Source organism: Python bivittatus, unplaced genomic scaffold (genome assembly GCF_059951505.1).
Source record: "Python bivittatus isolate LINGU-HERP-01145 unplaced genomic scaffold, Pbiv_v1 ctg000080_np1212, whole genome shotgun sequence".
Classification (NCBI taxonomy): domain Eukaryota; kingdom Metazoa; phylum Chordata; class Lepidosauria; order Squamata; family Pythonidae; genus Python; species Python bivittatus.
The window spans coordinates 21,216,264-21,232,834 of NW_028277035.1; the positions used below are offsets into that span (position 1 = coordinate 21,216,264).

General features: G+C 40.2%; 1 protein-coding gene across 8 annotated transcripts in view; it reads right to left on the bottom strand.

The window, feature by feature from the left end:
- Positions 1-3,443: 3,443 nt before the first annotated feature.
- HTR4 (5-hydroxytryptamine receptor 4) overlaps positions 3,444-16,571 on the bottom strand; it is a 239,355-nt gene continuing 226,227 nt past the window's right edge. For 7 of the 8 annotated variants that reach the window (XM_088133628.1, XM_088133626.1, XM_088133630.1 and 4 more), the window contains one exon: positions 3,444-7,254. In XM_088133628.1, the coding sequence (XP_087989754.1) occupies positions 7,167-7,254 (88 nt within the window). In that variant the 3' untranslated portion in view covers positions 3,444-7,166. The remainder of the gene's footprint in view (positions 7,255-16,571) is intronic. The other variant, XM_088133633.1, reaches the window with a different exon arrangement.

Sequence of the window (16,571 nt, forward strand, 5' to 3'; positions counted from 1 at the left end):
GTACGTCTTCTATTTTTGGCCTATTTGCTCCAATTTTTCTTTAGTACTTCAAGTGTAAAAGGAGAAGTTGTTTTGCTGACCAAGAGTATGTGCGTGACTTATGAGTACTCTTTTGTTCTGTGTGCTTCTGAGTACTGAATGTTAGTTTTAGGATGTAAATCCAGCAAGGATTTTAGTTCTCTTTTCCTTTCCTTCCTTCCTTGTACAAACTATAATTCTTTTGTTTGGTTTTGGCAGTCAGCCGGGAAAAAAAAACAAAAACCAAATCTCCAGGGTAACCTTCAAAGATTGGTGTGCACGGAAGACAGATAATGCCCCCAAGTACATGATTAGATTTAGGAGTAGATAACATAGATTAAAAGGTTTATTTTAAAAGATTTCTTAAAGTAACCTCTTAGCAGGCTGAGTTTAATTAAGTATCTTCTTCCAGGATGTTCTCCCTCCCCGGAGGAGGTAATTGAGTGAAAGAATTGTGTCTTGTGTGAGAGATCAGACACAATTGGGCATCGCCATCTGTCCTCATGTTCCTTGTTAGAATGCATATACCCCCACGTGTTATAGCCTGAGCTCAGAGAAGGGTAGGCCTTCTCTGACCTGGGCTGCAAAAATCCTGATGACCATTAGATTTCCCTTCTTTTCGTACCATTCTCTTTGACATTGTTGATGGTGATGTTGCCTGCCCTTTCTTCATTGTCTCTTTTCATTTCAATCTTCTTTTTATCCCACATGGAGGAAGTTGGGGTATGGAAACCCAATATTGTACCGCCTTTGGACCTCAAGAGGCTTTGATTTTGAAAAGGATCTAATTTTAAACATATAAAGCTTACAGACATAAACTTAAGTTTGGGCCGAGCTGTGTGAATGTCTCAATGTATGTAGTCTTTGACTTAGTTTCTCCTTCCCTGTCCCCCCTCTGCAGCTGCTGAAATCAATAGACCCATACAGTTTGTTTTTAAACAAGCCTTCTTAAAGATAAACTCCACTTATTTCAGTGGTTATATGTGTCTGGAATTACAGTCAGTCTTCCTTTTAAAACATTTTCCTCTAGTATTCATGGAGAAAATTTGGAAAAAAAATGTTATGGCAGTGTAATATCATTTATCTATCACAAATTCAAACTCTAAAGCTGGGGCTACTAGAACTGGGTTGCAAATTCCTGGATGATCATTAGAGGGCAGAAAGAACTTTCTGTATATTTTGCTGCTGTATAATCCAGATTAGGCAGCTTGTTCTGAATCTCACTGTTTCAGATGGCCCGAACTTTCAAAACTGTTTCAAGTTTTGTTTTTCAGCTAAGCCCAGAAGAAACCTATCATTCCAGGTTTCGTTTCGTTTGTTGCCAAATGGGTCAATAGAACTTCTGAAACAAAATGTAAAATATTCACATTTTCTGTAGAAACTCTTTAGCATGGAACTAGAGTTCTCAGATTCCCTCAGTGACCTTAGAACTGGCTTGGATATTCTTCCTGGATTGCTGTTTCTCATTCAGGAGATTGTGCACAACATAAAAGGGGTGTATAAAGACTAACAGAGTAAAGAAAACATGCAGACCTACAGGCTATTTTCTTTTAATGGTGAACAATTGTTAGCTTTACCCAATTCCTCTAAAATTTGAACTCCCCAGCTGTATCTTCAATAGGTTTATTGTTTTACAAAAGCAGTGAAAGCAACCATATTTCCTCATCTGGAGCAATTGGGCCAATCCAAGGAAGAAAAGAAGGAAGGCAGGAAGCTGAATAATGCCTAAATGTCTGGGGTAAGAGGAGGAGGGCAGGGAGCTTCACTGTGTGCATGACAAGAATCGTGGCTGCCCAGCTGTATGATACAGGGACGCCACGTTGTTCACTTGAATTGCTGAGGAGGAGTAAATGGCCTTGGACCAACAAACACCCTGTTGATTTTTCACATCACTAAAAGCTTTTCCTACCAGGTTTTGTAAGTAAAGGAAGCTGGGCACTTCCAGCCCAGACCAATAGAAGAAGGGAGTCTAGTTCCGCTGACCTTGCTTGTTTCCTTTAGTCCTAGGAAGAATTAGCTTCCTTCAGACGGATTGGGCTGCTTTTGCTGTCATCTTGACTTATTTGACAATGTCCCTTCCCTCTCCTCCGCAGACAGCCCTAGTCTACAGTCCTAAAAATCATGTCAGAATGGCCAAAATGAGTGAATGCCCACATCTTTCTAGGGCTCTTCATTTTCCTGCTTAGTACTTTCCCATTTTATAGGAAAATGGTTCCTAGTTAAAAATGTCATTGCCAATTCAGCTGGAACTGCACAAACCGTTACGTTTTTCTTCAGTAATACCCTTCCTAATTAAAAAACATATATTTACTACTGGTTTTTAAGGTTTAATGAGGGCAAATCTTCACTATATTTTTTTGCTATGCTTGATGATTCTGATTTCTTTCTTTAAGCATCCTCTTCCCACTTACCTGGCTCTGTTTCTCAAGGTGTCTGACCTAATGGGATTATATTTCCAGTGTGAGCCCTGCCATAGGTAGAAGCCTCTGCTTTAGCTTATGGATGCTATGGGCTCATACGAGGATCAACAGGTTGGAGAGAAGGGTTGGTGTCTTGCCTGGTATCTCATCAAGGAGCCTGATACTTCCCAGTATAGTGGAAGCCACTGGTCCATCACAAGTGCTGTAATAATATACAGGAAGTGCTTGATGGCATAGGCAATAGCATTTGGCTAGGGGTAATTTTTTCCATCATAATATCACAATTAAAGAAAAGCCACATTAGGCAGACTATTTCCATATAGATTTCCTGTTGCAGTTAAGACCTTTCAGGGTATCTCTTTGCCTCTTTTTGCCTACACCCCTTGAACTTCTCATACATGTCTGTTTTCTTCCTGCAGTCAACACGCTGTTTCTTCTGACCCTCAGCCTTAAATCGTCTTACTTTACGACTTGCCATTTATTAGACTGATGTGCAGGTGCTTAAGACTTGCTGCAGTCACTTAGCTGAATCCCTCAAATAAGCTATGTAGCTTTACAATCCTGGCATTTAAGCTGCACACCTCATCTCTTTATTGCCTTCCAGCTTCCAGGCAGGGTTGAACATCTCTTAATTGAAGTATATAACCACTTCTCTTAGTTTTTAGCAATTCCCAGGTTTTTTTCTTTTATCTGTGAAATATATTTATTAAGTTTCCTTTATTCCATCTTTAAAAAGCAAACAGCTAATCAAGGCAGAAGAGGTCAGTTCTTATGTACAGTGGATGCTTTTTCCATGAACTTATTTCCATTTCAGAACATATTTTGTATGAGCTGTAGTGCAATTCTTGGAAAAGTAGCAAGCTCCAATCGCAGTCCGTAGTACAGCTTCAGTCTATTGCAGGGGCAAGCCTGTTGCTCCATATAATGTGTGCAATAGTAAGAAAAAATAAGCCATCCAGCAGAATTCTCTTTGGGAAGAATGACCAGCACTCCATCAACCAAACACTGATTTATTCAACAAGAAAGCATACCCTTTAAAGAGGTCAAAAAAAGGAGCGTGCACAGAAATAATCTAAAGGCAACCAAGCTTACACAAGAACTTTTAAGGTTATAAATATTGCTCCTGCTTGTTTATCAAATCTAATTTTCAGATTTATCAGCATTATATAAATAAATTCAGATGAAAACATAGAAAGTGATCAAGTAAGAATGGGAAATTGTCATGTCCAATGGTGACAGATGTTTGGAACTGTCAGTTCAAGAACATCTGGAACGTCTAAGTTCCCTAAAGTACTCTATAAGGTATTGAGAACCAAACTAATTCTAAAATAGTTGTTCTTCCAGCCACATGAAAACCAGTTTGTGTGTGTGCAGGGCTGTATAAGTCGGTCTTTTACACATCACCTTATTGTAGTTAATTCTACTAAGAAACTGCAGAGTGGTTGGACCCCACCCACCTTGTTAAATCATTTAAATGTTTTCTTAGCTACATGGAACTTGCCTATGGATGAGTAGCTGCCATGTGGTTTGGAGAACATCTGAAAAAGAGGGAAGAAATATTTGGAAGTAGGTGAGAATGGTTGGACATTCTGATGAGAAGAAGCTATTGGCTCTTACATGTGCTTCGTGCAGGTCAGCAGAACTCAGCCTCACCACATGTGCAGAGCTGCTTAGGAAATGGAGGGGAGAAGATTAAGAGGATTCCCAAGGCCCAAGAGAGGTATATATATATATATAATGCATATATATGGTGGTAGTGTAGTCTATTAATATGCCTATAAGCTCTCCCATGGCAAAAAGAATAGAATAGCAGCTAGTATATCATAGTGTCACACAACTGGTTCTTCCCAGGTTTCCTGATTGCTGGAAACAGAATAGGGATATATGTATATAAGATGCATTATTTGGCCAACCAACTGGCCCATCTTAGCTCCAATGTACACTAAAACTCATAAATATTCCCCCACTTGGTACCCTCTACAAAGTTTGCACTATAATTCTGGAGGTTGAAGAAACCTGGTTTAAAGGTTCCCTTTGGGAAATACATTGCAGATACTAGCTTAGCTAACCACAGTCTGACCTGGGGGTTGGGTGTGAGGGGTGGCCTGTAAGCTAGACAGGGAAGTTTAAAAAAAAAAAACCTCAAAAAATAGTAATGGCAAATCACTGACATATTATTGCCAAGAAAACCATTCAGACACAAAACTTTACTTTTCTCCACCCATTAAAAGTGAAATCCAGGCATTTTTCTGCAGGACAGAAGTGTTTACCTCTAGAAAATACAGCTATATAGTGTCTGCAGAGCAGAGTAGAGGATATGTATTCCTGTTCATGGAATATATCTTGTGCAACTGGAATCAAGGAATGAACACATCAAAATAGCTGCAATCTGTCACACGCTCAGCTTAGACTAAATCTCACTGATGTTAGTGGGACTCTAAGAAAATGTGAATAGGGATTGTATTGTCAACTTCTGAAACTAGAGTCAGTTGCACTTATCCCAGGGGTTAACAGAAGGTTAGCATAAAAAGCTTGAAAGTCCCCTCACAACCATATCTCCAACCAAGACCAGGCCAATAACGCAGTCTTTGAATTGCATTTGCTCTGCCACTTTAAAAAGGTAGTTTCTTCTTTTTACTATGAGTAGTTGACACATAACCAGAGAATAATAAAATAGCAAACCAAATAAAAAGTAACAATAATGTGTTAGCTCGTACACTTAGAATCCTTTAATGGGCAAATAGTTTTTCCCTTTAAAAATAATAATAAATAATGCAGAACTGTCTTCTGTATATTAAAAAAAAGTTTGTATATAATTATACAATATAGCAAAGTACCTATCCATTTTCTTGAACACAGCTCTCATTTTTGGGTTAGATTTTCAGTCAAGGACAGGACAAATAAAGAGTGCAATGATTGAGACCCAATTCCCAAAAGGTGCTTCAGTGTTTGCAACAGTGCAAGCATAGCGCCTGTCAACAAGGATCATTCAGCTGTTTTCATTAGTGTCAGACAGGTGCTACACTTGTGCCCCTGTGTCTCCAAAGCACCTTTGGGGAATCAATTCTGAAATGTTGCACAGCCCTAGTACAAATCTACACTTGATCTGTTTCTTTCCAAGAACATGAACATCAATCTTCCAGCATCCCTTAGTCTTCAGCCATGCCTGTCAACATAACATGAAAAAAGGGAATTTTTAATATAGAGAGTAACATCTGCATGCAGGACATAGCAGAAGGAACAGTTGACAGTGACATTCTTCTTTCATCCTTTGAAACAGACAGTCATGTTGAGAAATTACTCCGCAAAGCGCAAGAAGAGAAAAACACAGTAAAGGGACCAGGGATCTGAAAGCTTAGATTCCTAGCAACCAGGCTCCGATGCGTCTATGTCTACATGCCAAGCGAAGGAGCTGTAGGCTGAGCTGTTAATCCAGAGGGGCAACAAAGCAGCTTTACTGTTCTAGGCAGGTGATGTGATACCTCATCAAGTGTCTCAAGGTGCCAGTGCACTTCTACTTAGCTCTATAAAGTCTCTGCTGCAGGTCTTCAGCCTGTTCAACTTCAGAGCTCACGCAACATACTGATCCATAAAACACAGTTTACAAACCTTACTGACTGAGTTCAACACTCTAAATCTCAAGCCCACGAGTCGCATTATGGTACAGAATGTTGTGGGAGCTCAGTCAATTAATCTTCTACTGAGAACTTGCAGACTAAACTTTTCCTTGCTATCCTGCCCTTCAGCCACTGTTCCTGTTGCCATTACCATTTCAACAGCTTGCTGCAGCTTATGCTATTGGCTTCCTCCCTGTTTATCTGATGGTCCTGATTCTTTGGGACACCGATCAGTAGCAAATCCTAACCAACTTAGACACTCGAATTGCTATTATTATTAATTGTTCACTGTCCCTGAGTGAATGTCCCAGTTGGTGACAAATTGGGGTGAGAAGTAAATGATTTAAGGAACACAGGTCGATTGTTCTTCTAATACATTATCCAGCTCTAGAGGTGATTTGAATGTACCTAACTAAACACACCACGAGATGGCAGTTAATTGGCTGTAACAGGTGAGCCATTCTTTTCCTCAATTTTTCAGCCTCTGAAACGATTTATCCAATGGGCTCTAACTGATGAAAAATGTCTGTTATCTACTGACCACCATTCTCACTTTTCTTGATGGGGGTCGCAGGACATTACAGACTATCCTTTTGTATCACCGTCAATTCCCCTTCAAGGATAGTTATGTTCTTTGGCTTCTACAGACCAGGAGATACCCTAGGAAAAACAACACAGAGCAACTGTTCCTTTTTGTTGTTGTATCACTGGCAAAGCTCATGAATAAAAATAATTGAGAAAAAAGTCTCATTTTTTGGTAAAGCAGAATTATAATTGGATCTTAGCACTTTCAGGTCAAATATCAATGTCTGGGAAAAGACGTATATCGTGTGTATGACACATCACTTAGAACAAACACAAGGACAATCAAGTATGTTGCTTATGGTTTGTTCATCACATGCAAAGCATTATGGCTCCCCAGCATCAGTCAGAAGCAACAGTAACTTCGTGCCACTCTATGTCACTCTACGCTATTGGTAAGCACACTTTAGCTGTTGTTGCCAATGTCAAGTCAGTACAAGACAGCATTATGGCAATGCAGACAATATCAATCTGGCATTTAAGTTCCTCTTGTATCTGTTCAGGATAGATCACTTTCGGGGAAGCCTTGTCAGAAGCAGGACTCTTGGGATTCTGGGTCATTATGGATTGGAAGCTTGTCATGTTCCAGGTGATGACCATTGTACAAGACTCTGTACCTATAAAAAGGGGGGAAATGACATTAGAAACCAATGAAAGAAATGTCCCGAGGGTCCCTCTGTGAAGCTCTAGGCTGGGCTTTCTTCATGAAGATCCTCTATGCTTCACTTTCCAGAAACCTGAAAATCCAAATTTAAAATTAAATAGGTGGGTGCTCTTCCCAAGAGCCACTGTTCCCATTACAAAGAAGTATTAAAGCCAATGAAATGGTGAATTTACTCTCATGCAATCTTTGAATATTTCTTTAATGAAAACTATGAGCTAAAATATCAAGAATATATTTTTTAAAATAAACAGACTGTTGTTTAATTTCCTGCTTTACTAACATTACTAAATATACATGTCAGGATTTCTTTGACAAGACTTTGTAGTACTAGTCAATATTTCCTTGTGCTTTTTTCCCAGAGCAAATGAATTTTCTCTTCTTTGAGAACTGCAGCTTATCGCAAATATACATAGGATTACATAATATGTTATAATCAGTGATGCTAGTATATCCATCCAGGATTTTTTTCCCACAGGCTGTAGATGAAAATGGATTGCCCTGTTATTCAGGAAAGCAAATTTAAGATGAAATATGCACTGAACATTTAAGTCTTTCTCACTGTTATCTCAATTGCCCCCTTTTTCTCAGCACTGTCCACAGCATATAAAGATACACAAGTCCACAGTATTGTCCCCGGTATATAAAGGTAACCCCTTTCTGACCCAGAAATATTTTGTGACAACTACTTGTGAAAACAATAGTTGACAAACTGAAAGTCTTGATTCCATCTGTAAATGACCCTGATTTTCTTCTTTTTCTGTTCAGAAAATGTATGGGGTGGGAAGGGGCATCAGGAGGTTAACATGCAAAAATGGAATTCTTCAAAATGTTTGAAGCAGTATATATGGGCATTCTTGGACTCTGAGAAAGAAGGAGGAGATCCTCAAAACATGGCTAATGAGGACCAGATGGATTGTTCTGCCTTACCTCTTAAGCAAGGCATCAGTTCACCTATTAGGAAGACTGAAAAAGAAGATTAAATAGCTCGCAGAGGCCCCCATCTTACGTATTCACTGATAAACGAGGGCTGGGGTGTAATCTAATTTCCAAAATTATCTAACCTAACCTTTTTTTACTGGCATTACACCTGATCAATGACATTATGTGTGAGCCTAATTTTCTTGGCTGTATGTACACTGCTGCTAAATGCTTGACACCATGTGCTTTCAGGCCTCCCAAGTCTATACACCTTCTGGTCCAAAGGAAGATTATACAACAATAAGGTTTGGAAGAGAAAAGGGCGATTTGAGGTATTCAGTGGCACTCCCATGCTGCTTTTCCCCCCCCCTTGATAGACATGATCCCAGAAGACATGTTTGATTTAAGGAGGTGCTGATGGGTATGACGTGAGCATCTCCGTATGCTTGGAATCATCTTTCTCTCTTCTAGCTCAGATCAATGCATAGTTCTAGTCTTAAGAAATCCTCTCTCTCCTAATATTATTAGTATCAGGATAAGGCCACCAACTGGTTTTACACACTTAGTATCAAAACCATGAGAGATTGCAAATACAGTACAATGAACACTTTTATTATACAGAACCTTGATATTACTATTACACAATATTGGAGTATCTTCAATAGGTGCACTGTGGCAAAAGGAGGGGTGGTGGTATGTGATTCCTACATCTACACAACTTGCTGTATCCTTTCCTGGGATTCCCAACTATCTATACCCTGAGTTCCTGGGTGTCTAGATGTGACTATTTCACCTGGGCAGATAGTTACGCTGTCACCACCACTTCTTGAGTGGAGGGGTGGCCCTGTCCCTGGGATCTGGATATGGTAGAAGAAAGAAATTCCCTTTTCTGGGAGTAAGAGTTTAAATAAATGGCTCTGCTTTTCCCTTTTGACCAGGCTTAAAAGGCCCAAGCAGTTTGCAAGTGCATTGGGCTAGTGCAAACACTGGGAACAAAAAACAAAAGATTTTCATTTTCATTAAGGCAAATACAAGCAAAGACTTGAGGAAATAGCTTAGCTATGCCAAGCTACACAAAGTGTAGAAGTACAAATCATTAACCTGTCAACAGAGTAGATGTAACGCAAGACTCAAACTAAGCCCAAGCAGCACTGAAAAGAAATAAAAGATCTCTGATGTGTTTGGCTATATTTTCTCTAGCAACTTTACCTTACTGGTCCCAGTTCTGCCAAACCCAATCAGGAAGAAAGAAAGGGTTTCTACAGTAATTTGCTGCTTGCAGGACCTTCCTGTCCACCCGATAAACACCTAAATCCCTGAATCTGTCCACTTGCCCCTCAGCAGCTTTAGCGATAGCATGCTCAGAGGGAGCAAAAGTGATCATATCTCTCCCCCCCCCCTTCACTGCACATACAAAAGTACCATAGAATACCCATTTCACAAAAAGCAAATTGTTATTAATTAGAGAAAGACACACATTCTAGCTACACTTAAACCTCAGGTGAAGCACACACATATTCTCAAGCCCAAGATGAGATGCACCCCACTGTGATGGAATGGAATTATGAAGGCCAAGCTCAGGGAGATAAACATTTTCTTAGCTCCCCAGAAGAGCGTGGGAGGAACAAGAGGATGAGACTGGCACCTCCCTGAGGAATTCACACTGTTGTGGCTGGAGTACTTTGGGAACTGGGGTTTTAGTCTGGGAAGCTTCTTGCTAGAGGTTGTAGCTAATAAACATAGCTGGACTGAATTGGCATTGTCTCTTGGAGTTTCTTGGCCTAGGCCTGACACCCACACAGGCAGAACTACTGTACAGGATACACACAGAGAAACTCTTTCACTTCAGTTTATCTCATCCTACCCAAATTATATTTTGCTTTTGTTTTTTCTGAGAGTTGTGCATTCTTTAAAAGTGAAGTACTCTAAAGTAAATGTAAATTCCCCTTTGAGTCAACTTAATTCCTTGTGACTTTATGGACATGTGGTTTGCCTTCTACTGGGACTTTAAAACCAAAAACAAAAAAACTTCCCAGGCTAGCCCACAGCCCCAGGATTACTTGGTGCTTTCCCACTGAAGTGCTAAGTACACCCAACTTTGCTTTTTGAGATCAGTCAAGATCAGTTAGATGTTGCCACCTGCTGAGCCTATAGCTACTTGTAATTCTTATTTCCAAAGAATGCCCCTGCAGTCTCCGTGAGCCTCCCCATTAAAATGTCTTTAATATGGGCAAAAAACCCAACAACGTCAGAAAAGTAAACAAGAATAAGCAGCTTGAAAGTAAAAAGCAAATGTAATAAAATCTTTATTTTCCTTATTTAGTCACAGGGCGCTTCCAGCAAGCAGCACGCAGTAATCTTATGGAGCTAAGTATCAGCCTTTCTCCCCAGGCATTTTCCCTAAGGAGAACCATACATTTTTAGACTAAATTGTTGCCTCAATGCCAGGTTTGCCACTAACGTCAAGATATTCACAGCCACAATTCTGCAGCCAACAGAGCCTGTTTTCCATCGCATGAAATGCTCACAGTGCCCTCTGGCTTCCAGCCTGACTCCACTGTTAGTTTAACTATTTCTTAACTAATCAGAGCACATGCATCAATTGCAATTGGTTTCCAACCTTCTGATATTTGGGTATGATTTATTGAGGACTGATCTTCACTCTCCTCCTTACATTATTTTGGTAATATGTCATGTATCGCAGCCATTTCGAAAGTTGTTTAAATGCAACCACAGCACCACAACATCATTTCTGCATCTGCTCAAATTTTTCTACCTAGCGTTGCTTCTATGTTGCCATGGCAATGGAGCCTCTGCATTGGGAGGCATATATTTACATTGCTTACAATCATTCTTCTCCCATTTCTATACAGTCAGCTCTCAGAGTTTGTTTTCACTGGACACAAAACAAATGATAGACACAAGGGTTGTGGGAACAGGGATGCTAGCACGTTCTTGTATTTTTGTGAGATAAATTGTTGTGTTGTCCTATTTTTCTTGAAGCCCAACTTCCTACTCATCCTACCCCAGCCCTAGTCCCAACCCTAATACACTCCCAGGTCCCAAAAGATCCTAAAATACTGTCACCTTCATCAGCCCCTGACTTTAACTAGGGTTGCCATAGGTTGTGGGGGTGTCATACATTTTGAGAAGAGGTATAGCATCATCTCTATGCCACATTTTATGTGACAGTGTTCATCATCTCTTGGAAGCAGGAAGCATCCAGGCTCAGCTCTGATTCACCTCCTACTCTGTTATGAATCCTAATTTCTGTTACAGGAAAGGGGACACCATTCAGACACTAGACATGTCTGTCTTTTCATTTTATAAATTGGCACAACAACTAAGATGGAAATGCTACATAAGCTCATTCTCTAATTTTGGTTAATAAATGAAAAGCAGCATTTGATGACTGCAGTTGTTCCAAGCTAACCAACACAAATCTTATTAAACAAGAGACAACTCAGTATGGCGTAATCCCACCCACCCATTTCCCCCTCAGCCTGGATGGTGTCCAAGGCATCCCAGATGTTAAAGAAAGTTAAACATACCAGTGGCTTTCATCCAACTATTAGGAATAAGACAGATGTCAATAAACTTTTATTAAAAGGTGATCTGTGCATTTTCCATCTGGATTGGGGATAGAAATGGCTTTAGAATCATTGTAGCGAACACTCAACACTGAAAGTTAGAGAAAGGGAGAGTAGGATCAATTCTTAATTATATGTATGATACATATGCATACAACTAAAACAACCTTAAGATATGTAGGTACAGCTAGATATGCTTTGTACCTGTCCATTGTGGTGTTAAGTAGCACCCCAATATGGACCATTCTTCTGCACAATATCTGTCTCTCTATGCCATCCTACCTCAGTAAAAAACAGAGAGTATATAATCTTCCCCCCTTCATGGATCACTGCCTTGTCGTGGCGAAGGGGCTTGCGTAACTCAGTGAAGCCATGAGCTATACCGTGCAGGGCCACCCAAGACGGACAGGTCATGACAGAGAGTTCTGACAAAATGTGGTCCACTGGAGAAGGAAATGGCAACCCACTCCAGTATCCTTGCCAAGAAAACCCCATGGACAATGTTAAAAGGCTAAAAGATATGATGCCGGAAGATGAGCCCCTCAGGTCGGAAGGTGTCCAACATGCTACTGGGGAAGAGCGGAGGGCAATTCCAAGTAGCTCCAGAAAGAGTGAAGCGGCTGGGCCAAAGCCGAAAGGACGTTCAGCTGTGGATGTATCTGGAAGCGAAAAGAAGGTCCGATGCTGTAAAGAACAATATTGTATAGGTACCTGGAATGTAAGATCTATGAACCAAGGCAAGCTGGATGTGGTCAAACATGAGATGACAAGATTGAACGTCGACATCTTGGGAATCAGCGAACTGAAATGGACGGGAATGGGTGAATTTAATTCGGGTGACCATTATATCTACTACTGTGGGCAAGAAACCCTTAGAAGAAATGGAGTTGCACTCATAGTGAATAAGAGAGTGGGGAAGGCAGTAATGGGGTACAACCTCAAAAACGACAGAATGATCTCAGTGCGTATCCAAGGCAAACCATTCAATATCACAGTCATCCAAGTCTATGCCCCAACCACTGATGCTGAAGAAGCTGAAGTTGACCGCTTCTATGAAGACCTACAACACCTTCTAGAACTAGCACCAAAAAAAGATGTCCTTTTCATCATAGGGGATTGGAATGCTAAAGTAGGAAGTCAAGGAGTAATCGGAATAACAGGCAAATTTGGCCTTGGAGTACAAAATGAAGCAGGGCAAAGGCTAATAGAGTTCTGTCAAGAGAACAAGCTAGTCATAGCAAACACTCTTTTCCAACAACACAAGAGACGACTCTACACATGGACATCACCAGATGGTCAATACCGAAACCAGATTGATTATATACTTTGCAGCCAAAGATGGAGAAGCTCTATACAGACAGCAAAAACAAGACCAGGAGCTGACTGTGGCTCAGATCATGAGCTTCTTACTGCAAAATTTAGGCTTAAATTGAAGAATGTAGGGAAAACCACTAGACCACTCAGGTATGACTTAGATCATATTCCTTGTGAGTACACAGTGAAGGTGATGAATAGATTTAGAGGATTAGATTTGGTAGACAGAGTGCCTGAAGAACTATGGACGGAGGTCCGTAACATTGTACAGGAGGCAGCAACTAAAACCATCCCAAAGAAAAAGAAATGCAAGAAAGCAAAATGGCTGTCTGATGAGGCTTTACAAATAGCTGTGGAAAGAAGAAATGCGAAAAGCAAGGGTGAAAGGGAAAGATATAAGCAACTGAATGCAGATTTCCAGAGAATAGCCAGGAGAGATAAGAAGGCCTTCTTAAATGAACAATGCAAAGAAATTGAGGAAAACAATAGAATGGGGAAGACTAGAGATCTCTTCAAGAAAATTGGAGATATGAAAGGAACGTTTAGTGCAAAGATGGGCATGATAAAGGACAAAAAAGGCAGGGACCTAACAGAAGCAGAAGAGATTAAGAAGAGGTGGCAAGAATACACAGAAGAACTATACAAGAAAGATCTTAATGTCCCTGATGTCCACGCTGGTGTGATCACTGACCTTGAGCCAGACATCCTAGAGAGTGAAGTCAAGTGGGCCTTAGGAAGCATTGCTAACAACAAAGCTAGTGGAGATGACAGGATTCCAGCTGAGTTATTTAAAATACTAAAAGATGATGTTGTTAAAGTGCTGCACTCAATATGCCAGCAAGTTTGGAAAACGCAACAGTGGCCACGGGATTGGAAAAGGTCAGTTTACGTTCCAATTCCAAAGAAGGGCAACGCCAAAGAATGCTCAAACTATCGCACAATTGCACTCATTTCACATGCTAGCAAGGTTATGCTCAAAATCCTACAAGCTAGGCTTCAGCAATATATGAACCGAGAACTACCGGATGTACAAGCTGGGTTTCGAAGAGGCAGAGGAACTAGAGATCAAATCGCCAACATTCGCTGGATCATGGAGAAAGCACGAGAGTTCCAGAAAAATATCTACTTCTGCTTCATTGACTATGCAAAAGCCTTTGATTGTGTGGATCACAACAAACTGTGGCAAATTCTTAAAGAGATGGGAATACCAGACCACCTTACCTGTCTCCTGAGAAATCTGTATGCGGGCCAAGAAGCAACAGTTAGAACCGGTCATGGAACAACCGATTGGTTCAAAATAGGGAAAGGTGTACGACAAGGCTGTATACTGTCACCCTGCTTATTTAACCTATATGCAGAGTACATCATGAGAAATGCCAGGCTGGAAGAATCACAAGCCGGAATTAAGATTGCAGGGAGAATCATCAACAACCTCAGATATGCAGACGATACCACCCTAATGGCAGAAAGTGAAGAAGAACTAAAGAGCCTCTTGATGAGGGTGAAAGAGGAGAGTGCAAAAGCTGGCTTGAAACTCAACATTAAAAAAACTAAGATCATGGCATCTGGACCCATCAATTCCTGGCAAATAGAAGGGGTAGAAATGGAGATCACCGCAGACGGAGACTGCAGCCATGAAATTAAAAGACGCTTGCTCCTTGGGAGGAAAGCTATGGCAAGCCTAGATAGCATATTAAAAAGCAGAGACGTCACCTTGCCGACAAAGATCCGCATAGTCAAAGCTATGGTTTTTCCAGTAGTAATGTATGGCTGTGAGAGCTGGACCATAAAAAAGGCCGAGCGCCGAAGAATTGATGCCTTTGAACTGTGGTGCTGGAGAAGACTCTTGAGAGTCCCCTGGACTGCTAGGAGGTCAAACCAGTCAATCTTAAAGGAAATCAACCCTGATTGCTCATTGGAAGGATCGATAATGAAGCTCAAGCTCAGATATTTTGGCCACCTAATGCGAAGAGAGATCTCTTTGGAGAAGACCCTGATGCTGGGAAAGATTGAAGGCAAAAGGAGAAGAGGACGGCAAAGGATGAGATGGTTAGATAGCATCACTGAAGCAATGAGCATGAAACTGAGCAAACTCAGGGAGGCAGTGAAGGACAGGAAGGCCTGGCGCAATATGGTTCATGGGGTCACGAAGAGTCGGACATGACTTAACGACTAAACAACAACAATATAATCTTCCATTTAATGGATCAGGGTTGCAGTCACAATTGCTTGGGAACCCTGACTTGGTTATTTCAATGGATATCTTGCCTTGAAATAAATCTTCCTCCATCTGCTCAGCTCTTTAATTACAATGCAAACAAGATAATTCACAATTGCATCATAAAGACATAAAGCACAAAGATTAAGATGACTGTCTGTTAGTTATTACAGACTGTGAAGCATCTGTTCCCTCATTTTTAGAGCACAGGTGGGAATCCAGCAATTGTGTGTGTGTGTGTGTGTATGTTTGTGTGTGTGTGTTTTCTTAGGCCAAGAGGAATTAGTTAAGTGTGGTATGGTTAGGTGTAGTTAATTGCAACACAATTGTAGCTACGCTATAAACATTTCTGGAAAAATAGCTATGTTAAATCTCCTTAAGCAAAAAGAACAGTTGATTTTGTGGCACCTTGAGTACAATTATGGCGAGACTTTTATATGCGCAAAAATGGAAGGATTTACAAATATCTACTGCTGAAGAATGAATATTGAAATGAATGGAACTGGCAGAGATGACGAAACTGACTACTTTGCTTAAAGAGAGGGCATTGTCAAGTTTTGTTTCTAATTGGAAACCACTCTTCGATTTTTTGCTTGACGCTCAAAAAAATACAGTTTTGATTTTGGGATTTGATGATTGACGTTATACCTATAGAAATATCTTGTACAAATCATACATATTGTTGAAATAGATTGATTCTATGAATTTGTTTTTAATGTTAGACTAAGAATTATTTTCTGCTATGTAAATTTTTAGATACTAGAGTAAGAGGTGAATATATTTTACATTTATACCTGTACCAAGGAAAGTCAGAAGCTACCTTTCTTTTTCTATGCCTTTTCTTTACTGATCCATCCTTCCTTCCTTCCTCCCTCCCTCCCTCCCTTCCACCTTCTTGTATTTTAATCTTTTGGAAATTTAATAAAATTTATACATATATAAAAAGTAAAATTATGGCATACTAGAAAATGTATACTTAGTCACTGAACAAGAGATGCATTGAGATTATCTATGAACTTTAATTAATGTGGGGAGAGGCAATCCTCAGTTTTTTGCAGCCATCAAATATTGTACCCTAGGGCTCCATATAATGACTCTCCACTATTCCTCTTTTTAAAATAAGATGTATAAGTATTTCAGTAATATTTTCAATACATTTGGAGTAGTAATTTGATGATCGCACTGCATCAAGTTCAAAAAACAAATTTGCTTCCAAACTCGGCAAACAGC